General features: G+C 51.9%; 1 protein-coding gene across 3 annotated transcripts in view; it reads left to right on the top strand.

Moving 5' to 3' along the window:
* CRISPLD2 (cysteine rich secretory protein LCCL domain containing 2) overlaps nucleotides 1-18,210 on the top strand; it is a 74,602-nt gene extending 56,392 nt beyond the window's left edge. For 2 of the 3 annotated variants that reach the window (XM_075325321.1, XM_075325322.1), the window contains exons 9-15: nucleotides 5,481-5,547; nucleotides 7,916-8,046; nucleotides 8,122-8,165; nucleotides 11,657-11,729; nucleotides 11,844-11,919; nucleotides 14,698-14,831; nucleotides 17,807-18,210. In XM_075325321.1, coding sequence (XP_075181436.1) covers nucleotides 5,481-5,547; nucleotides 7,916-8,046; nucleotides 8,122-8,165; nucleotides 11,657-11,729; nucleotides 11,844-11,919; nucleotides 14,698-14,831; nucleotides 17,807-17,861 — 580 coding nt within the window. In that variant the 3' untranslated portion in view covers nucleotides 17,862-18,210. The remainder of the gene's footprint in view (nucleotides 1-5,480; nucleotides 5,548-7,915; nucleotides 8,047-8,121; nucleotides 8,166-11,656; nucleotides 11,730-11,843; nucleotides 11,920-14,697; nucleotides 14,832-17,806) is intronic. The other variant, XM_075325323.1, reaches the window with a different exon arrangement.
* The last annotated feature ends 318 nt before the right edge of the window (nucleotides 18,211-18,528 follow it).

The following is an 18,528-nucleotide window of genomic DNA, read 5'->3' as shown; positions in this document are numbered from 1 at the left end:
TATCACACATGGTATATACAGTATATCACACATGGTATATACAGTGTATCACACATGGTGTATACAATATATCACACATGGTATATACAGTGTATCACACATGGTATATACAGTATATCACACATGGTATATACAGTATATCACACATGGTATATACAGTATGTCACACATGGTATATACTGTATATCACACATGGTATATACTGTATATCACACATGGTATATACAGTATATCACACATGGTATATACAGTATATCACACATACAGTATATCACACATGGTATATACAGTATATCACACATGGTATATACAGTATATCACACATGGTATATACAGTATATCACACATGGTATATATTGTATATCACACATGGTATATACTGTATCACACATGGTATATACAGTATATCACACATGTATATAAAGTATATCACACATGGTATATACAGTATATCACACATACAGTATATCACACATGATATATACTGTATATCACACATGGTATATACAGTGTATCACACATGGTATATACAGTATATCACACATGGTATATTCAGTGTATCACACATGGTATATACGGTATATCACACATGGTATATACAGTATATCACACATGGTATATACAGTATATCACACATGGTATATACAGTATATCACACATACAGTATATCACACATGGTATATACAGTATATCACACATGGTATATACAGTATATCACACATACAGTATATCACACATGGTATATACAGTATATCACACATGGTATATACTGTATATCACACATGGTATATACTGTATATCACACATGGTTTATATAGTATATCACACATGGTTTATACAGTATATCACACATGGTATATACAGTATTGTCACAAACCACCGGGGGGGTCACTCAGAAATCCCCCGCGCTGGCTACCAGTACGTCACAATCGGGGGGTAACAAGTGGGGGTCACCCCTCCTTTATACCTCCCGACCGACAGACAGAGCCCGTGACGCGCTCTCTAGCGCCCCTCTTATAGTCAGGCCAATTATGGAATTGCCCGACCATAAGCAAGGAGGCCGCTATACTACTTATGCCGATTATTGAAGGGTCCCCGGTGAGAGTAAGGTATATATTCCCCCGACCTCCGCGGGCGGAATATATAAAATCTCCCCGAATCTCACTGGCCTCCCCACAATAATCCTTGGCACAATTCGCTGCCACCAACCGATTTACGGTAACTATTAGCCGAACACACAGACGTGGGATTCAAGATCGAGATAACAGAACAGCCCAAGATTAATTATATAATTTAATCAGCCTAAAGCACACTAGAAACTACAATATATACAATAGGGAATCTACAGAATATACATATGTCAGAGTACAGTTACAATCAAAGCATGGGTTACAAACAGGCATACACAGTTCCAGCAGTTACCTTGTTGCGTCTGGCCACAGGGGGGCGCTGTAGACCAGGTTTCCAGGAACTCCCTCACAGGTCTTTCCCAACCAGGCCCCCGAGCAGAAGAACACTGGAAAATGGCCGAAGTAGGGTTATCAACCTGGGCAATCCAGGTCCCCTCCTACCTTAGTGACCTCACAGGGAAGCACTGCTCCACCCCTGGCTGGAGTTATGGACAAAATCCACAACATGGAATATGGCCATAACTTGGCCTGGGAGCGTCGTAGGCGGACGCCAATGCTCTCATTGTGACAGTTATGAATTTAGCTACAGAACGAGGGGACTCATGACCTGTCTGCCAGTTCCCCATTGGCTGATATCACGCCTGGGGCATTTCCCAATGTCCTGCTCCCATAAAAAGGGTGTGCCGGCATCGTCCACATGCGGAGACACCATTTTTATGGTTGCCATATTTATCGGAAATATGGCTTGCGAGATATGAACCATTTTTTACTGGAGTCGTTCTGTCTAGCTAGTTCCATAGCCTTGCTAATGAGATACAACTCTTGTTACAGGGTGACGGCAGGGAGTCATCCTGTGTCTATTGTTCCCACACCACCTCATCTCCATATCACAGGACATGGCCATGGAGGTGTGAGTGGAACACTGAGAACAAGAAGGGAGGGGGCACTGCCAGGGAGTGATGAGGGATTATGACTGGAGTCATAATTCATCTTCATATCCCGGGATTTGCCTCACACCTCCCCCCTTTTGAGGGCGCTAGGGGGCAGCACACTTCGGTGTTCCCCCGTGCGCCCGTCCGCGACCTCTCCTTGTCGGGACAGCCCGTCTGCGTTACCGTGGTCACGGCCCCTTTTGTGGCGAATGGTGAAGTTGTATTGCTGGAGCGCAAGGCTCCATCGCAACAATCGCCCATTCGTCCCAGAGACGGTGTGCAACCAGCTGAGGGGATTGTGGTCCGTCTCCACGATGAAGTGGCGCCCGTATAGATAGGGTTGCAGACGCTGCAGGGCCCACACTATGGCCAGGCACTCCTTCTCCATCGTGGAATAGGCAACTTCCCTTGGTAACAGCTTCCTGCTCAGGTACAAGACTGGGTGCTCTTGGCTCGCAGAGTCCACCTGGCTGAGCACCGCACCGAGGCCGAAGTCACTGGCGTCGGTCTGTACTACAAACGGCCGCGTGAAGTCGGCTGCCTGTAGCACGGGCGGGCTGGACAGGGCGTCCTTTAGGGCCCGGAAGGCTGTCTCGCAGTCCATTGTCCAATCGACTGCAGAGGGCAGCTTCTTCTTGGTGAGGTCCGTCAAGGGCTTTGCCAGGCTACTATAGCATGGAACAAACCTCCTATAGTACCCAGTGGTCCCCAAGAAGGACATCACCTGCTTCTTGGTCCTGGGGGTGGGCCAGGATGCGATGGCTTCCACTTTCTCAGGCTCGGGCTTCAGTGTTCTCCCACCTACCCGGTGACCGAGGTACTGGACCTCGCTCATGGCCAGCTGACACTTTCCCGGCTTGATGGTCAAACCTGCCCGGTGGATCCGCCTGAGCACCTGTGCTAGATGCTCTAGGTGGTCCTCCCAGGTGGGACTGAAGACGGCAATGTCATCCAGGTACGCGGCCGCGTACCCTTCAAGTCCCTTGAGCAGGGTGTTGACCATCCGCTGGAAAGTGGCAGGGGCATTCCTCATCCCGAATGGCATCACCGTGGACTCGTACAGTCCAAATGGGGTAATAAAGGCAGAGCGTTCCCTGGCCTTGCGAGTCAGGGGGATCTGCCAATATCCCCGGCTCAGATCCATGATGGTCAGGTACTGAGCCCCGGCCAACTGATCGAGCAGGTCATCGATGCGTGGCATTGGGTACGCATCGGCGACCGTGACCGCATTGAGCCCCCTGTAGTCCACGCAGAACCGAGTGGTTCGGTCCTTCTTAGGGACGAGGACTACAGGCGAGGCCCAAGCGCTGTTGGATGCCTGGATCACCCCCAGCTTCAGCATCTCGTCAATCTCCTGGCGCATGTGTTGCTGCACCTCCAGGGAGACCCGATATGCTGAACGCCGGATCGGGGGATGATCCCCAGTGTCCACGTGATGGACAGCCAAGTCAGTCCTTCCGGGCTGGTTGGTAAACAACCCCCGGAAGGGGTGTCATCTTCATATCCCGGGATTTGCCTCACAAGTATATCACACATGGTATATACTGTATATCACACATGGTATATACTGTATATCACACATGGTATATACTGTATGTCACACATGGTATATACAGTATATCACACATGGTATATACAGTATATCACACATGGTATATACTGTATATCACACATGGTATATACTGTATATCACACATGGTATATACAGTATATCACACATGGTATATACACTATATCACACATGGTATATACTGTATATCACACATAGTATATACAGTATATCACACATACAGTATATCACACATGGTATATACTGTATATCACACATGTATATACAGTATATCACACATGGTATATACAGTATATCACACATGGTGTATACAATATATCACACATGGTATATACTGTATATCACACATGGTATATACAGTATATCACACATGGTATATACAGTATATCACACATGGTATATACTGTATATCACACATGGTATATACAGTATATCACACATGGTGTATACAATATATCACACATGGTATATACAGTGTATCACACATGGTATATACTGTATATCACACATGGTATATACAGTATATCACACATGGTATATACAGTGTATCACACATGGTATATACAGTATATCACACATGGTATATACTGTATATCACACATGGTATATACAGTATATCACACATGGTATATACAGTATATCACACATGATATATACTGTATATCACACATGGTATATACAGTGTATCACATATGGTATATACAGTATATCACACATGGTATATACAGTATATCACACATGGTATATACAGTATATCACACATGGTATATACTGTTTATCACACATGGTATATACAGTATATCACACATGGTATATACAGTATATCACACATGGTATATACAGTATATCACACATGGTATATACAGTATATCACACATGGTATATACAGTATATCACACATGGTATATACTGTATATCACACATGGTATATACTGTTTATCACACATGGTATATACAGTATATCACACATGGTATATACAGTATATCACACATGGTATATACAGTGTATCACACATGGTATATACAGTATATCACACATGGTATATACTGTATATCACACATGGTATATACTGTATATCACACATGGTATATACTGTATATCACACATGGTATATACAGTATATCACACATGGTATATACTGTATATCACACATGGTATATACTGTTTATCACACATGGTATATACAGTATATCACACATGGTATATACAGTATATCACACATGGTATATACAGTGTATCACACATGGTATATACAGTATATCACACATGGTATATACTGTATATCACACATGGTATATACTGTATATCACACATGGTATATACTGTATATCACACATGGTATATACTGTATATCACACATGGTATATACTGTATATCACACATGGTATATACAGTATATCACACATGATATATACAGTGTATCACACATGGTATATACAGTATATCACACATGGTATATACTGTATATCACACATGGTATATACTGTATATCACACATGGTATATACTGTATATCACACATGGTATATACTGTATATCACACATGGTATATACTGTATATCACACATGGACGCCTTTATTGGGATTGGAGCTTCGGTGGCAAAATAAACAAAATGTCCTTGTTCTGTTTCACTCCTTAAGACAATATTTGTACACGTGGCGCCCCCGACTCCAGATCCTCCACATGCAGAGCACTTAAAGGGGGACTCCTGGCAGTCACCAGTCCCGGCTCATTCCTGAAGCTCCTGCCATTTCCAGAGCCACAGAGTGCACTGGGCAGACTCAGCGAGCGCAGAGGGGGGGTTCCTCATCGATGATCTGTAATAAGCTGTGATATTTCGGTTTCAGGTATTTCTGTCCGGCCGGCTGCGCAAGTAAAAAAGGGAAGACCTTTGGGACCCTTTTCTATGACAGCGTAAGTGTCCCCTGGGCCCCCCATATTAGAAGTACTGGTTGAGTGACCATACCCCCAGGGTCCAATGCTTGATGTGCCCCTTCTGGATATGCACCTCGCCTCACCTGCCCCTCCCCTCCATTCTATGCCCCTCCCCTTCATTCTTTGCCCCTCCCCTCAATTTTATGCCCCTCCTTTCCATTCTATGCCCCCCTCCATTCTAGATTCCTATTTTATGTTTGCCTCTCCTGTTTTATCCCTTTTTTGCTCCTCACCTTTATTTTTACCACTCCTTCCTATTTTCCTTTCCCTCTGTTCTCCTCCTATGCCTGTCTCTGATCGTCCCCTTTTTTTACTTTTCTTTTCTTTCTTTCCTGCCCTTCCAGTCGGTTCTCCTCCCCCCTTTCCTTTCTATGCTCCTCAACTTCCTATCTGCGCCTCCCATTCCTGTCTTTTTTCCTCCTCTTAATCTCTGCTCCTCCTATTCCAGTCTCTGCTCCTCCTGTTCCTGTCTCTACCCCAACCTTTGTGTTTGCTCCTCCTATTCCTGAATCCTCCCCTCCTTCCTGTGTGTGTTTTTTTTTCCTGTCTTTGTTCCTATTCCAGTCTCTGCTCCTCCTATTCCTGTCTCTGCCCCTCTCTCTACCTGTGTATGCTGCTCCCCATCCTGTTTATGCTCCTCCCCCTTTTAATGTGCTCCTTCCTCTCCCTGTCTGTGCTCCTCCCTCTCCCTGTCTGTGCTCCTCCCTCTCCCTGTCTGTGCTCCGCCTTCTCCCTGTCTGTGCTCTGCCCTCTCCCTGTCTGTGCTCCGCCCTCTCCCTGTCTGTGCTCCGCCCTCTCCCTGTCTGTGCTCCTCCTTCTCCCTGTCTGTGCTCCTCCCTCTTCCTGTCTGCTCCTCCCTCTTCCTGTCTGTGCTCCTCCCTCTTCCGGTCTGTTCTCCTCCCTCTTCCTGTCTGTGCTCCTCCCTCTTCCTGTCTGTGCTCCTCCCTCTTCCTGTCTGTGCTCCTCCCTCTTCCTGTCTGTGCTCCTCCCTCTCCCTGTCTGTGCTCCTACCTCCCACTGTCTGTGCTTCTCACTCTCCCTATCTATGCTTCTCCCTCTTCCTGTCTATGCTCCTCCCCATCCATGCTCCTCCCCATCTGTGTTCCTCCCTCCCCGTCTATGCTCCTCTCTATCCTTGTCTATGCTCCTCCCTCCCCCAGTCTATGCTCCTCCCTCCCCCAGTCTGTGCTCCTCCCTCTCCCTTTCTATGCTCCTCCCTCCCTGTCTGTGCTCCGCCCTTTCCCTGTCTGTGCTCCTCCCTCTCCCTGACTGTGCTCCACCATCTCCCTGTCTGTGCTCCTACCTCTTCCTGTCTGTGCTCCTCCCTCTCCCTGTCTGTGCTCCTCCCTCTCCCTGTCTGTGCTCCTCCCTCTCCCTGTCTGTGCTCCTCCCTCTCCCTGTCTGTGCTCCTCCCCTGTCTGTGCTCCCTCTCCCTGTCTGTGCTCCTCCCTCTCCCTGTCTGTGCTCCTCCCTCTTCCTGTCTGTGCTCCTCCCTCTCCCTGTCTGTGCTCCTCCCTCTTCCTGTCTGTGCTCCTCCCTCTTCCTGTCTGTGCTCCTCCTTCTCCCTGTCTGTGCTCCTCCCCTGTCTGTGCTCCCTCTCCCTGTCTGTGCTCCTCCCTCTCCCTGTCTGTGCTCCTCCCTCTTCCTGTCTGTGCTCCTCCCTCTCCCTGTCTGTGCTCCTCCCTCTCCCTGTCTGTGTTCCTCCCTCTCCCTGTCTGTGCTCTGCCCTCTCCCTCTCTGTGCTCTGCCTTCTCCCTGTCTGTGCTCTGCCCTCCCCCTGTCTGTGCTCCTCCCTCCCCCTGTCTGTGCTCCTCCCTCCCCCTGTCTGTGCTCCTCCCTCTCCCTGACTGTGCTCCTCCCTCCCCCTGTCTATGCTACTCCCTCCCCTTGTCTATGCTCCTCCCTCTCCCTGACTGTGCTCCTCCCTCTCCATGTCTGTGCTCCTCCCTCTCCCTGTCTTTGCTCCTACCTCCCACTGTCTGTGCTTCTCACTCTCCCTATCTATGTTTCTCCCTCTTCCTGTCTATGCTCCTCCCCATCCATGCTCCTCCCCGTCTGTGTTCCTCCCTCCCCGTCTATGCTCCTCTCTATCCCTGTCTATGCTCTTCCCTCCCCTGTCTATGCTCCTCCCTCCCCTTGACTATGCCCCTCCCTCCCCCAGTCTGTGCTTCTCCCTCCCGCAGTCTGTGCGCCTCCCTCCCCCTTTCTGTGCTCCTCCCTCCCCTGTCTATGCTCCTCCCTCCCCCTGTCTATGCTCCTCCCTCCTCCTGTCTGTGCTCCTCCCTCTCCCTGTCTCGGCTCCTCCCCTTTCCTTATTTCTTAGTCTCACTGGTGATGTTTCCTCTAGATGTCCAGCCTGTGCAGAGCGGCCATACATTACGGGGTCATTGATAACAATGGTGGTCTGGTGGACATTACCCGGAAGGGGCGGCTGCAGTTCTTTGTGAAGTCCTCCAGGAATGGCGTGGAGTCACTGAGGTAACATGACACATTTTCGCTCCATCTGTAAATCCCCGGAATCGCTGACACTGACCAATCCTTTATTTCCCTCAGTAAATTCAAACCTGGAAATTCATTCATGGTGTCAAAGGTCACAGGTGAGACCTGGGGGTATAAAGTGAGCAGGGGGTGACGTATATCGGGGTCTATGGGGTATATATCCTATCTGGGGGTATATTCGGTATATATCCTGTCTGGGGGTGTATTTGGGTATATATCCTGTCTGGGGGTGTATTTGGGTATATATCCTCTCTGGGGGTGTATTCGGGTATATATCCTGTCTGGGGGGTGTATTCGGGTATATATCCTGTCTGGGGGGTGTATTCGGGTATATATCCTGTCGGGGTGTATTCGGGTATATATCCTGTCTGGGGGTGTATTCGGGTATATATCCTGTCGGGGTGTATTTGGGTATATATCCTGTCTGGGGGTGTATTCGGGTATATATCCTGTCTGGGGGTGTATTCGGCTATACAGTTAGGTCCAGAAATCTTTGGCCAGTGACACAATTTTGGCGAGTTGGGCTCTGCATGCCACCACATTGGATGTGAAATGAAACCTCTACAACAGAATTCAAGTGCAGATTGTAACGTTTAAATTGAAGGTTTGAACAGAAATATCTGATAGAAATTGTAGGAATTGTCACATTTCTTTACAAACACTCCACATTTTAGGAGGTCAAAAGTAATTGGACAAATAAACCAAACCCAAACAAAATATTTTTATTTTCAATATTTTGTTGCGAATCCTTTGGAGGCAATCACTGCCTTAAGTCTGGAACCCATGGACATCACCAAACGCTGGGTTTCCTCCTTCTTAATGCTTTGCCAGGCCTTTACAGCCGCAGCCTTCAGGTCTTGCTTGTTTGTGGGTCTTTCCGTCTTAAGTCTGGATTTGAGCAAGTGAAATGCATGCTCAATTGGGTTAAGATCTGGTGATTGACTTGGCCATTGCAGAATGCTCCACTTTTTTGCACTCATGAACTCCTGGGTAGCTTTGGCTGTATGTTTGGGGTCATTGTCCATCTGTACTATGAAGCGCCGTCCGATCAACTTTGCGGCATTTGGCTGAATCTGGGCTGAAAGTATATCCCGGTACACTTCAGAATTCATCCGGCTACTCTTGTCTGCTGTTATGTCATCAATAAACACAAGTGACCCAGTGCCATTGAAAGCCATGCATGCCCATGCCATCACGTTGCCTCCACCATGTTTTACAGAGGGTGTGGTGTGCCTTGGATCATGTGCCGTTCCCTTTCTTCTCCACACTTTTTTCTTCCCATCATTCTGGTACAGGTTGATCTTTGTCTCATCTGTCCATAGAATACTTTTCCAGAACTGAGCTGGCTTCATGAGGTGTTTTTCAGCAAATGTAACTCTGGCCTGTCTATTTTTGGAATTGATGAATGGTTTGCATCTAGATGTGAACCCTTTGTATTTACTTTCATGGAGTCTTCTCTTTACTGGTGACTTAGAGACAGATACACCTACTTCACTGAGAGTGTTCTGGACTTCAGTTGATGTTGTGAACGGGTTCTTCTTCACCAAAGAAAGTATGCGGCGATCATCCACCACTGTTGTCATCCGTGGACGCCCAGGCCTTTTTGAGTTCCCAAGCTCACCAGTCAATTCCTTTTTTCTCAGAATGTACCCGACTGTTGATTTTGCTACTCCAAGCATGTCTGCGATCTCTCTGATGGATTTTTTCTTTTTTTTCAGCCTCAGGATGTTCTGCTTCACCTCAATTGAGAGTTCCTTAGACCGCATGTTGTCTGGTCACAGCAACAGCTTCCAAATGCAAAACCACACACCTGTAATCAACCCCAGACCTTTTAACTACTTCATTGATTACAGGTTAACGAGGGAGACGCCTTCAGAGTTAATTGCAGCCCTTAGAGTCCCTTGTCCAATTACTTTTGGTCCCTTGAAAAAGAGGAGGCTATGCATTACAGAGCTATGATTCCTAAACCCTTTCTCCGATTTGGATGTGAAAACTCTCATATTGCAGCTGGGAGTGTGCACTTTCAGCCCATATTATATATAGAATTGTATTTCTGAACATGTTTTTGTAAACAGCTAAAATAACAAAACTTGTGTCACTGTCCAAATATTTCTGGACCTAACTGTATATCCTCTCTGGGGGTGTATTCGGGTATATATCCTCTCTGGGGGTGTATTTGGGTATATACCCTGTCTGGGGGTGTATTCGGGTATATATTCTCTGGGGGTGTATTCGGGTGTATATCCTCTCTGGGGGTGTATTCGGGTATATATCCTCTCTGGGGGTGTATTTGGGTATATACCCTGTCTGGGGGTGTATTCGGGTATATATTCTCTGGGGGTGTATTCGGGTGTATATCCTCTCTGGGGGTGTATTCGGGTATATATCCTCTCTGGGGGTGTATTTGGGTATATACCCTGTCTGGGGGTGTATTCGGGTATATATTCTCTGGGGGTGTATTCTGGTGTATATCCTCTCTGGTGGTGTATTCGGGTACATATCCTCTCTGGGGGTGTATTCGGGTATATATCCTCTCTGGGGGTGTATTTGGGTATATACCCTGTCTGGGGGTGTATTCGGGTATATATTCTCTGGGGGTGTATTCGGGTGTATATCCTCTCTGGGGGTGTATTCGGGTACATATCCTCTCTGGGGGTGTATTTGGGTATATATCCTGTCTTGGGAGTGTATTTGGGTGTATATCCTCTCTGGGGGGTGTATTCGGGTATATATCCTCTCTGGGGGTGTATTTGGGTATATATCCTCTTTGGAGGTGTATTCGGGTATATATCCTCTCTGGGGGTATATTCGGGTATATATCCTCTTTGTGTGTATTCGGGTGTATATCCTGTCTGGGGGTGTATTCGGGTGTATATCCTGTCTGGGGGTGTATTCGGGTATATATCCTCTCTGGGGGTGTATTTGGGTATATATCCTCTTTGGAGGTGTATTTGGGTATATATCCTCTCTGGGGGTATATTCGGGTATATATCCTCTTTGTGTGTATTCGGGTGTATATCCTGTCTGGGGGTGTATTCGGGTATATATCCTCTCTGGGGGTGTATTTGGGTATATATCCTCTTTGGAGGTGTATTTGGGTATATATCCTCTCTGGGGGTGTATTTGGGTATATATCCTCTTTGGAGGTGTATTTGGGTATATATCCTCTCTGGGGGTATATTCGGGTATATATCCTCTTTGTGTGTATTCGGGTGTATATCCTCTCTGGGGGTGTATTCGGGTGTATATCCTCTCTGGGGGTGTATTCGGGTATATATCCTCTCTGGGGGTGTATTTGGGTATATATCCTCTTTGGAGGTGTATTTGGGTATATATCCTCTCTGGGGGTATATTCGGGTATATATCCTCTTTGTGTGTATTCGGGTGTATATCCTCTCTGGGGGTGTATTCTGGTGTATATCCTCTCTGGGGGTGTATTCGGGTGTATATCCTGTCTGGGGGTGTATTCGGGTGTATATCCTCTCTGGGGGTATATATCCAGTCTATGGTGTATATCCTGTATATACGGCACTACACAGCGCCATGTGGCGGTATGTTGCCCGTATATGACGCCTCCTTCCTCCCTCAGTGCAGACTATTGACTGTTACTCCTCGGTGGCGGAGATCTGCCCGTATGAGAAGCCGGCGAAGCACTGCCCCAGGTAAATAGCGCAGCGGACCGGGGGAGGGGGATGTGAGGATGCGGTGTTTTGCCTTCTATATTGGGGCGGGGTCTGCAGGGGGTCTCGGCATTAACCCTTTCTTTCCCTGCACAGGTTCTCCTGCCCCAGCCATTGTAAGGACGAGCCCTCGCACTGGGCGCCCGTCATCGGCTCCAACATTTACGCAGATGTAAGTAGTCACCGTTACTTGTGGGGTCATGTGGGCGGGGCCTGCCAGCGCGGCACAGTGTGACCAGCAGCAATACCCCTCTGTCCCTGCGCAGACAATGGGGGGCCGCACCATCGCCCACACACCATACAGACAATGGGGGGCCATACCATGCAGACAATGGGGGGCCGCACCATCTCCCACAGACCATACAGACAATGGGGGGCCATACCATGCAGACAATGGGGGGCAGCACCATCTCCCACACACCATACAGACAATGGGGGGCCATACCATGCAGACAATGGTGGGCTATACCATGCAGACAATGGGGGGCTGCACCATCGCCCACACACCATACAGACAATGGGGGTCCGCACCATGCAGACAATGGGGGGCCATACCATGCAGACAATGGGGGGCCGCACCATCGCCCACACACCATGCAGACAATGGGGGGCTGCACCATGCAGACAATGGGGGGCCGCACCATCGCCCACACACCATACAGACAATGGGGGGCCGCACCATCGCCCACACACCATACAGACAATGGGGGGCCGCACCATGCAGACAATGGGGGGCCGCACCATCGCCCACACACCATACAGACAATGGGGGGGCCGCACCATGCAGACAATGGGGGGCCGCACCATCTCCCACACACCATACAGACAATCGGGGACCATAGCATGCAGACAATGGTGGGCCATACCATGCAGACAATGGGGGGCCGCACCATCGCCCACACACCATGCAGACAATGGGGGGCCGCACCATCGCCCACACACCATGCAGACAATGGGGGGCCGCACCATCGCCCACACACCATGCAGACAATGGTGGGCTATACCATGCAGACAATGGGGGGCCGCACCATCTCCCACACACCATACAGACAATGGGGGGCCATACCATGCAGACAATGGGGGGCCGCACCATCGCCCACACACCATACAGACAATGGGGGGCCGCACCATCCCCACACACCATACAGACAATGGGGGGCCGCACCATCCCCACACACCATACAGACAATGGGGGGCCGCACCATGCAGACAATGGGGGGCCGCACCATCGCCCACACACCATGCAGACAATGGTGGGCTATACCATGCAGACAATGGGGGGCCGCACCATCGCCCACACACCATACAGACAATGGGGGGCCGCACCATGCAGACAATGGGGGGCCGCACCATCGCTCACACACCATGCAGACAATGGGGGGCCATACCATGCAGACAATGGGGGGCTGCATCATCGCCCACACACCATACAGACAATGGGGGGCCGCACCATGCAGACAATGGGGGGCCGCACCATCGCCCACACACCATGCAGACAATGGGGGGCCATACCATGCAGACAATGGGGGGCCGCACCATCACCCACACACCGCACAGACAATGGGGGGCCGCACCATCACCCACACACCGTACAGACAATGGGGGGCCACATCATCACCCACACACCGCACAGGCAATGGGGGGCCGCATCATCACCCACACACCGTGCAGACAATGGGGGGGCCGCACTATCACCCACACACCGTGCAGACAATGGGGGGCCGCACCATCACCCACACACCGTGCAAACAATCGGGGGCCGCACCATCACCCACACACCGTGCAGGCAATGGAGGGACGCTCCATCACCCACACACCGCACAGACAATGGGGGGCCGCACCATCACCCACATACCGCACAGACAATGGGGGGCCGCACCATCACCCACACACTGTACAGACAATGGGGGGCCGCACCATCACCCACACACTGTACAGACAATGGGGGGCCGCACCATCACCCACACACCGCACAGACAATGGGGGGGCCGCACCATCACCCACACACCGCTCAGACAATGGGGGGCCGCATCATCACCCACACACTGTACAGACAATGGGGGGCCGCACCATCACCCACACACCGCACAGACAATGGGGGGCCGCACCATCACCCACACACTGTACAGACAATGGGGGGCCGCACCATCACCCACACACCGCTCAGACAATGGGGGGCCGCACCATCACCCACACACCGCACAGACAATGGGGGGCCGCACCATCACCCACACACCGCACAGACAATGGGGGGCCGCACCATCACCCACACACCGTACAGACAATGAGGGACAGTCCGCGAGATCCAGCACTGTGAGCGCAGCTCTGGATGTGACCGGGGTCTGATGGGGCTCGTATACAGGTGATCTGCTAGAAGTGGCGGTGGTCTCTGCAGGTCACATCATGGGGGGCCGGACATAGAGGATATAGAGGTTAGATGCATGTGATTTTGGGCTCGTTCCAGGAAGCGATGGAACCGCTTCGAGCAGAGTCTGAGCCTGGTATCCGTTATCAGAGTGTCCAGACCAGTCCCGGGTGTGTGGACCCCCTGTGTATCAGGACCACCGCAGACCTCCTGCCAGAATCCCTGGAAGACAAATAGAGAGTGGCTTCCAGTACAGAGGCCAGCGCCGGCCTCCGAGCCCCGCCATGTGTGATCACATGTCATTATACCTGTGATGTCATCAGCAGGGGCGGGGCTCTGTATAAGGGGTGTGGTCTCATGTCTGATCACTTCATTATACCAGTGATGTCATCAGCAGGGGCGGGGCTGTGTACAAGGGGTGTGGTCTCATGTTTGATGTCATTATACAAGTGATGTCATCAGCAGGGGCGGGGCTGTGTATAAGGGGTGTGGTCTCATGTCTGATGTCATTAGATCAGTGATGTCACCCGTGGGTTCGGGGTCTCGCCTTCCTGTGGTCAGTGGTGACATTGTTTTCTCTTCCAGACGTCCAGCATTTGTCGGACGGCCGTCCACGCCGGTGTCATTACGGATGAGTCTGGGGGACACGTGGACGTGATGCCCGTGGACAGGAAAAATCATTACATTGGCTCCAACAAAAATGGGATCCACTCAGAAAGGTAATCAGTGTGGTCTGTTATCCCGGGGGCTTAGAGGGAACGTCCAGGGCTCTGTACATATGTGGCCCCCTGGCTGCAGCCTCCCCGCATTATCAGGCCGTGACCCCTCGTCAGACGCGGCTCTGACCTGCTGCCACCATCATAGATCAGAGCGCGAGGTCTCCGGCATCGAGGCCCAAATCCAGAAATGATTCAGGAAAAGGGGGTGGTGCGGGGTCCGGGGTCCACATGACTGCAGATCGAGCAGTGCTGCTACAATGTGTGGTAAGGGGCCCAGAGCCCAACTCTTACTTCAGGGTTGTCAGACAGCGGCTCCTCCAGAGTAGTAGAGCCTGTGGCTCTTCCAGGGTTGTCACCCAGTGGTTGCTCCAGGGTTGTCAGACAGCGGCTCCTCCAGGGTTGTCACCCAGCGGCTCCTCCAGGGTTGTCACCCAGCGGCTCCTCCAGGGTTGTCAGACAGCGGCTCCTCCAGGGTTGTCACCCAGCGGCTCCTCCAGGGTTGTCACCCAGCGGCTCCTCCAGGGTTGTCAGACAGCGGCTCCTCCAGGGTTGTCACCCAGCGGCTCCTCCAGGGTTGTCACCCAGCGGCTCCTCCAGGGTTGTCAGACAGCGGCTCCTCCGAGTTTGTCAGACAGCGGCTCCTCCAGAGTAGTAGAGCCTGTGACTCTTCCAGGGTTGTCACCCAGCGGCTCCTCCAGGGTTGTCAGACAGCGGCTCCTCCAGAGTAGTAGAGCCTGTGACTCTTCCAGGGTTGTCACCCAGCGGCTCCTCCAGAGTAGTAGAGCCTGTGGCTCTTCCAGGGTTGTCACCCAGTGGCTCCTCCAGGGTTGTCAGACATTGGCTCTTCTAGATTTGTCAGACAGCAGCTCCTCCAGGGTTGTCACCCAGCGGCTCCTCCAGGGTTGTCACCCAGCGGCTCCTCCAGGGTTGTCAGACATTGGCTCTTCTAGATTTGTCAGACAGCAGCTCCTCCAGGGTTGTCACCCAGCGGCTCCTCCAGGGTTGTCAGACAGCGGCTCCTCTAGGGTTGTCAGACAGTGGCTCTTCTAGATTTGTCAGACAGCAGCTCCTCCAGGGATGTCACCCAGCGGCTCCTCCAGGGTTGTCACCCAGCGGCTCCTCCAGGGTTGTCACCCAGCGGCTCCTCCAGGGTTGTCAGACAGTGGCTCTTCTAGATTTGTCAGACAGCGGCTCCTCCAGGGTTGTCAGACAGTGGCTCTCCTAGATTTGTCAGACAGTGGCTCTTCTAGATTTGTCAGACAGCAGCTCCTCCAGGGTTGTCAGACAGTGGCTCCTCCAGGGTTGTCAGACAGCGGCTCCTCCAGGGTTGTCAGATAGCGGCTCTTCCAGGGTTGTCAGACAGCGGCTCCTCCGGGGTTGTCACCCAGCGGCTCCTCCGGGGTTGTCACCCAGCGGCTCCTCCAGGGTTGTCAGACAGCAGCTCCTCCAGAGTTGTCAGACAGCGGCTCCTCCAGGGTTGTCACCCAGCGGCTCCTCCAGGGTTGTCACCCAGCGGCTCCTCCAGGGTTGTCACCCAGCGGCTCCTCCAGGGTTGTCAGACAGTGGCTCTTCTAGATTTGTCAGACAGCGGCTCCTCCAGGGTTGTCACCCAGCGGCTCCTCCAGGGTTGTCAGACAGCAGCTCCTCCGGGGTTGTCAGACAGCGGTTCCTCCAGGGTTGTCAGACAGCGGCTCCTCCAGGGTTGTCAGACAGTGGCTCCTCCAGGGTTGTCAGACAGCGGCTCTTCCAGGGTTGTCAGACAGCAGCTCCTCCAGGGTTGTCACCCAGCGGCTCCTCCAGGGTTGTCAGACAGCGGCTCCTCCAGGGTTGTCACCCAGCGGCTCCTACAGGGTTGTCAGACAGCGGCTCTTCCAGGGTTGTCAGACAGCAGCTCCTCCAGGGTTGTCACCCAGCGGCTCCTCCAGGGTTGTCACCCAGCGGCTCCTCCAGGGTTGTCACCCAGCGGCTCCTCCAGGGTTGTCAGACAGCGGCTCCTCCAGGGTTGTCAGACAGTGGCTCCTCCAGGGTTGTCAGACAGCAGCTCCTCCAGGGTTGTCACCCAGTGGCTCCTCCAGGGTTGTCAGACAGCGGCTCTTCCAGGGTTGTCAGACAGCAGCTCCTCCAGGGTTGTCACCCAGCGGCTCCTCCAGGGTTGTCAGACAGCGGCTCCTCCAGAGTTGTCAGACAGCGGCTCCTCCGAGTTTGTCAGACAGCGGCTCCTCCAGGGTTGTCACCCAGCGGCTCCTCCAGGGTTGTCAGACAGCGGCTCCTCCAGGGTTGTCAGACAGCGGCTCCTCCAGGGTTGTCAGACAGCGGCTCCTCCGAGTTTGTCAGACAGCGGCTCCTCCGAGGTTGTCACCCAGCGGCTCCTCCAGGGTTGTCAGACAGCGGCTCCTCCGAGTTTGTCAGACAGCGGCTCCTCCGAGTTTGTCAGACAGCGGCTCCTCCGAGTTTGTCAGACAGCGGCTCCTCCGGGGTTGTCAGACAGCGGCTCCTCCGAGGTTGTCACCCAGCGGCTCCTCCATTGTTGTCAGACAGCGGCTCCTCCGAGGTTGTCACCCAGCGGCTCCTCCGGGGTTGTCAGACAGCGGCTCCTCCGAGTTTGTCAGACAGCGGCTCCTCCGAGTTTGTCAGACAGCGGCTCCTCCGAGTTTGTCAGACAGCGGCTCCTCCGAGGTTGTCAGACAGCGGCTCCTCCAGGGTTGTCAGACAGCGGCTCCTCCAGGGTTGTCAGACAGCGGCTCCTCCGAGTTTGTCAGACAGCGGCTCCTCCAGGGTTGTCAGACAGCGGCTCCTCCAGGGTTGTCAGACAGCGGCTCCTCCAGGGTTGTCAGACAGCGGCTCCTCCGGGGTTGTCAGACAGCGGCTCCTCCGGGGTTGTCGGACAGCGTCTCCTCCGGGGTTGTCAGTATTTCTGGGTCGGATGTGATGCTGACTTTCCTCGATCGTTCTGACTTTGACTCTTCGTGTTGCAGCGTCAGGAACCGTAAAGAAGGTAAAGCGTTCCGCGTATTTCCTGTGAAGCAATAATAAGAAAACCCGATGTGGGGGGACGTTCCCGGACATTTGAGAGGCCGAGCGTCCCCCGATCCTGTCTGCTTTCTGCAATCGGGTCACCCCAACAGCCATCTCCTGAATGACATTACCTGACTCTAATCTGAGGGCTTACATGGCGGCTGCCTCCGGAGCTGAACTCCTCTGAACCAGGAAACGGTCATCAACCCAGGACTATAGAAAGACGTGTGCGACCAGCAGAAGCCCCCCCATAACTCAGCGGCATGTGGGGTCACAAAGAGGCAAAGCAAATCCTGCTGCTGAATGTTTGTTAAAAGTTTGGGTCTGCAAGGGCGGAGTCACCAGGGATGGGGTCTGCAGGGGTGGGGTCACCAGGGATGGGGTCTGCAGGGGCGGAGTCATTGGGGGCGGGGTCATCAGTCTTGTATATAGTTGTCACCTTTTGTGTTTTTGTACAGCAGTGCTGGCGCCTGTTATTTTATATGTGTATATATATATATATTCATGAATGCGCTGTGGACGTCGTCCGGACGCCCCTCACCTGCACACAGCTCTGGGGGAGGGGGCCGCGCAGGGTCAGGACTCAGGCGGCACCTCAGGCATTCTATAACACACCCCCACCCAGCGAGGACCCCGGGGTCTGACACTGCAGCTGTGTCCGGTCACAGAGCGTAATCCCTGT

Source organism: Anomaloglossus baeobatrachus, chromosome 10, assembly GCF_048569485.1.
Source record: "Anomaloglossus baeobatrachus isolate aAnoBae1 chromosome 10, aAnoBae1.hap1, whole genome shotgun sequence".
Lineage (NCBI taxonomy): Eukaryota > Metazoa > Chordata > Amphibia > Anura > Aromobatidae > Anomaloglossus > Anomaloglossus baeobatrachus.
The sequence above is the reverse complement of the archived record's forward strand: the minus strand, read 5'-3'. Positions and strand labels throughout refer to the sequence as shown.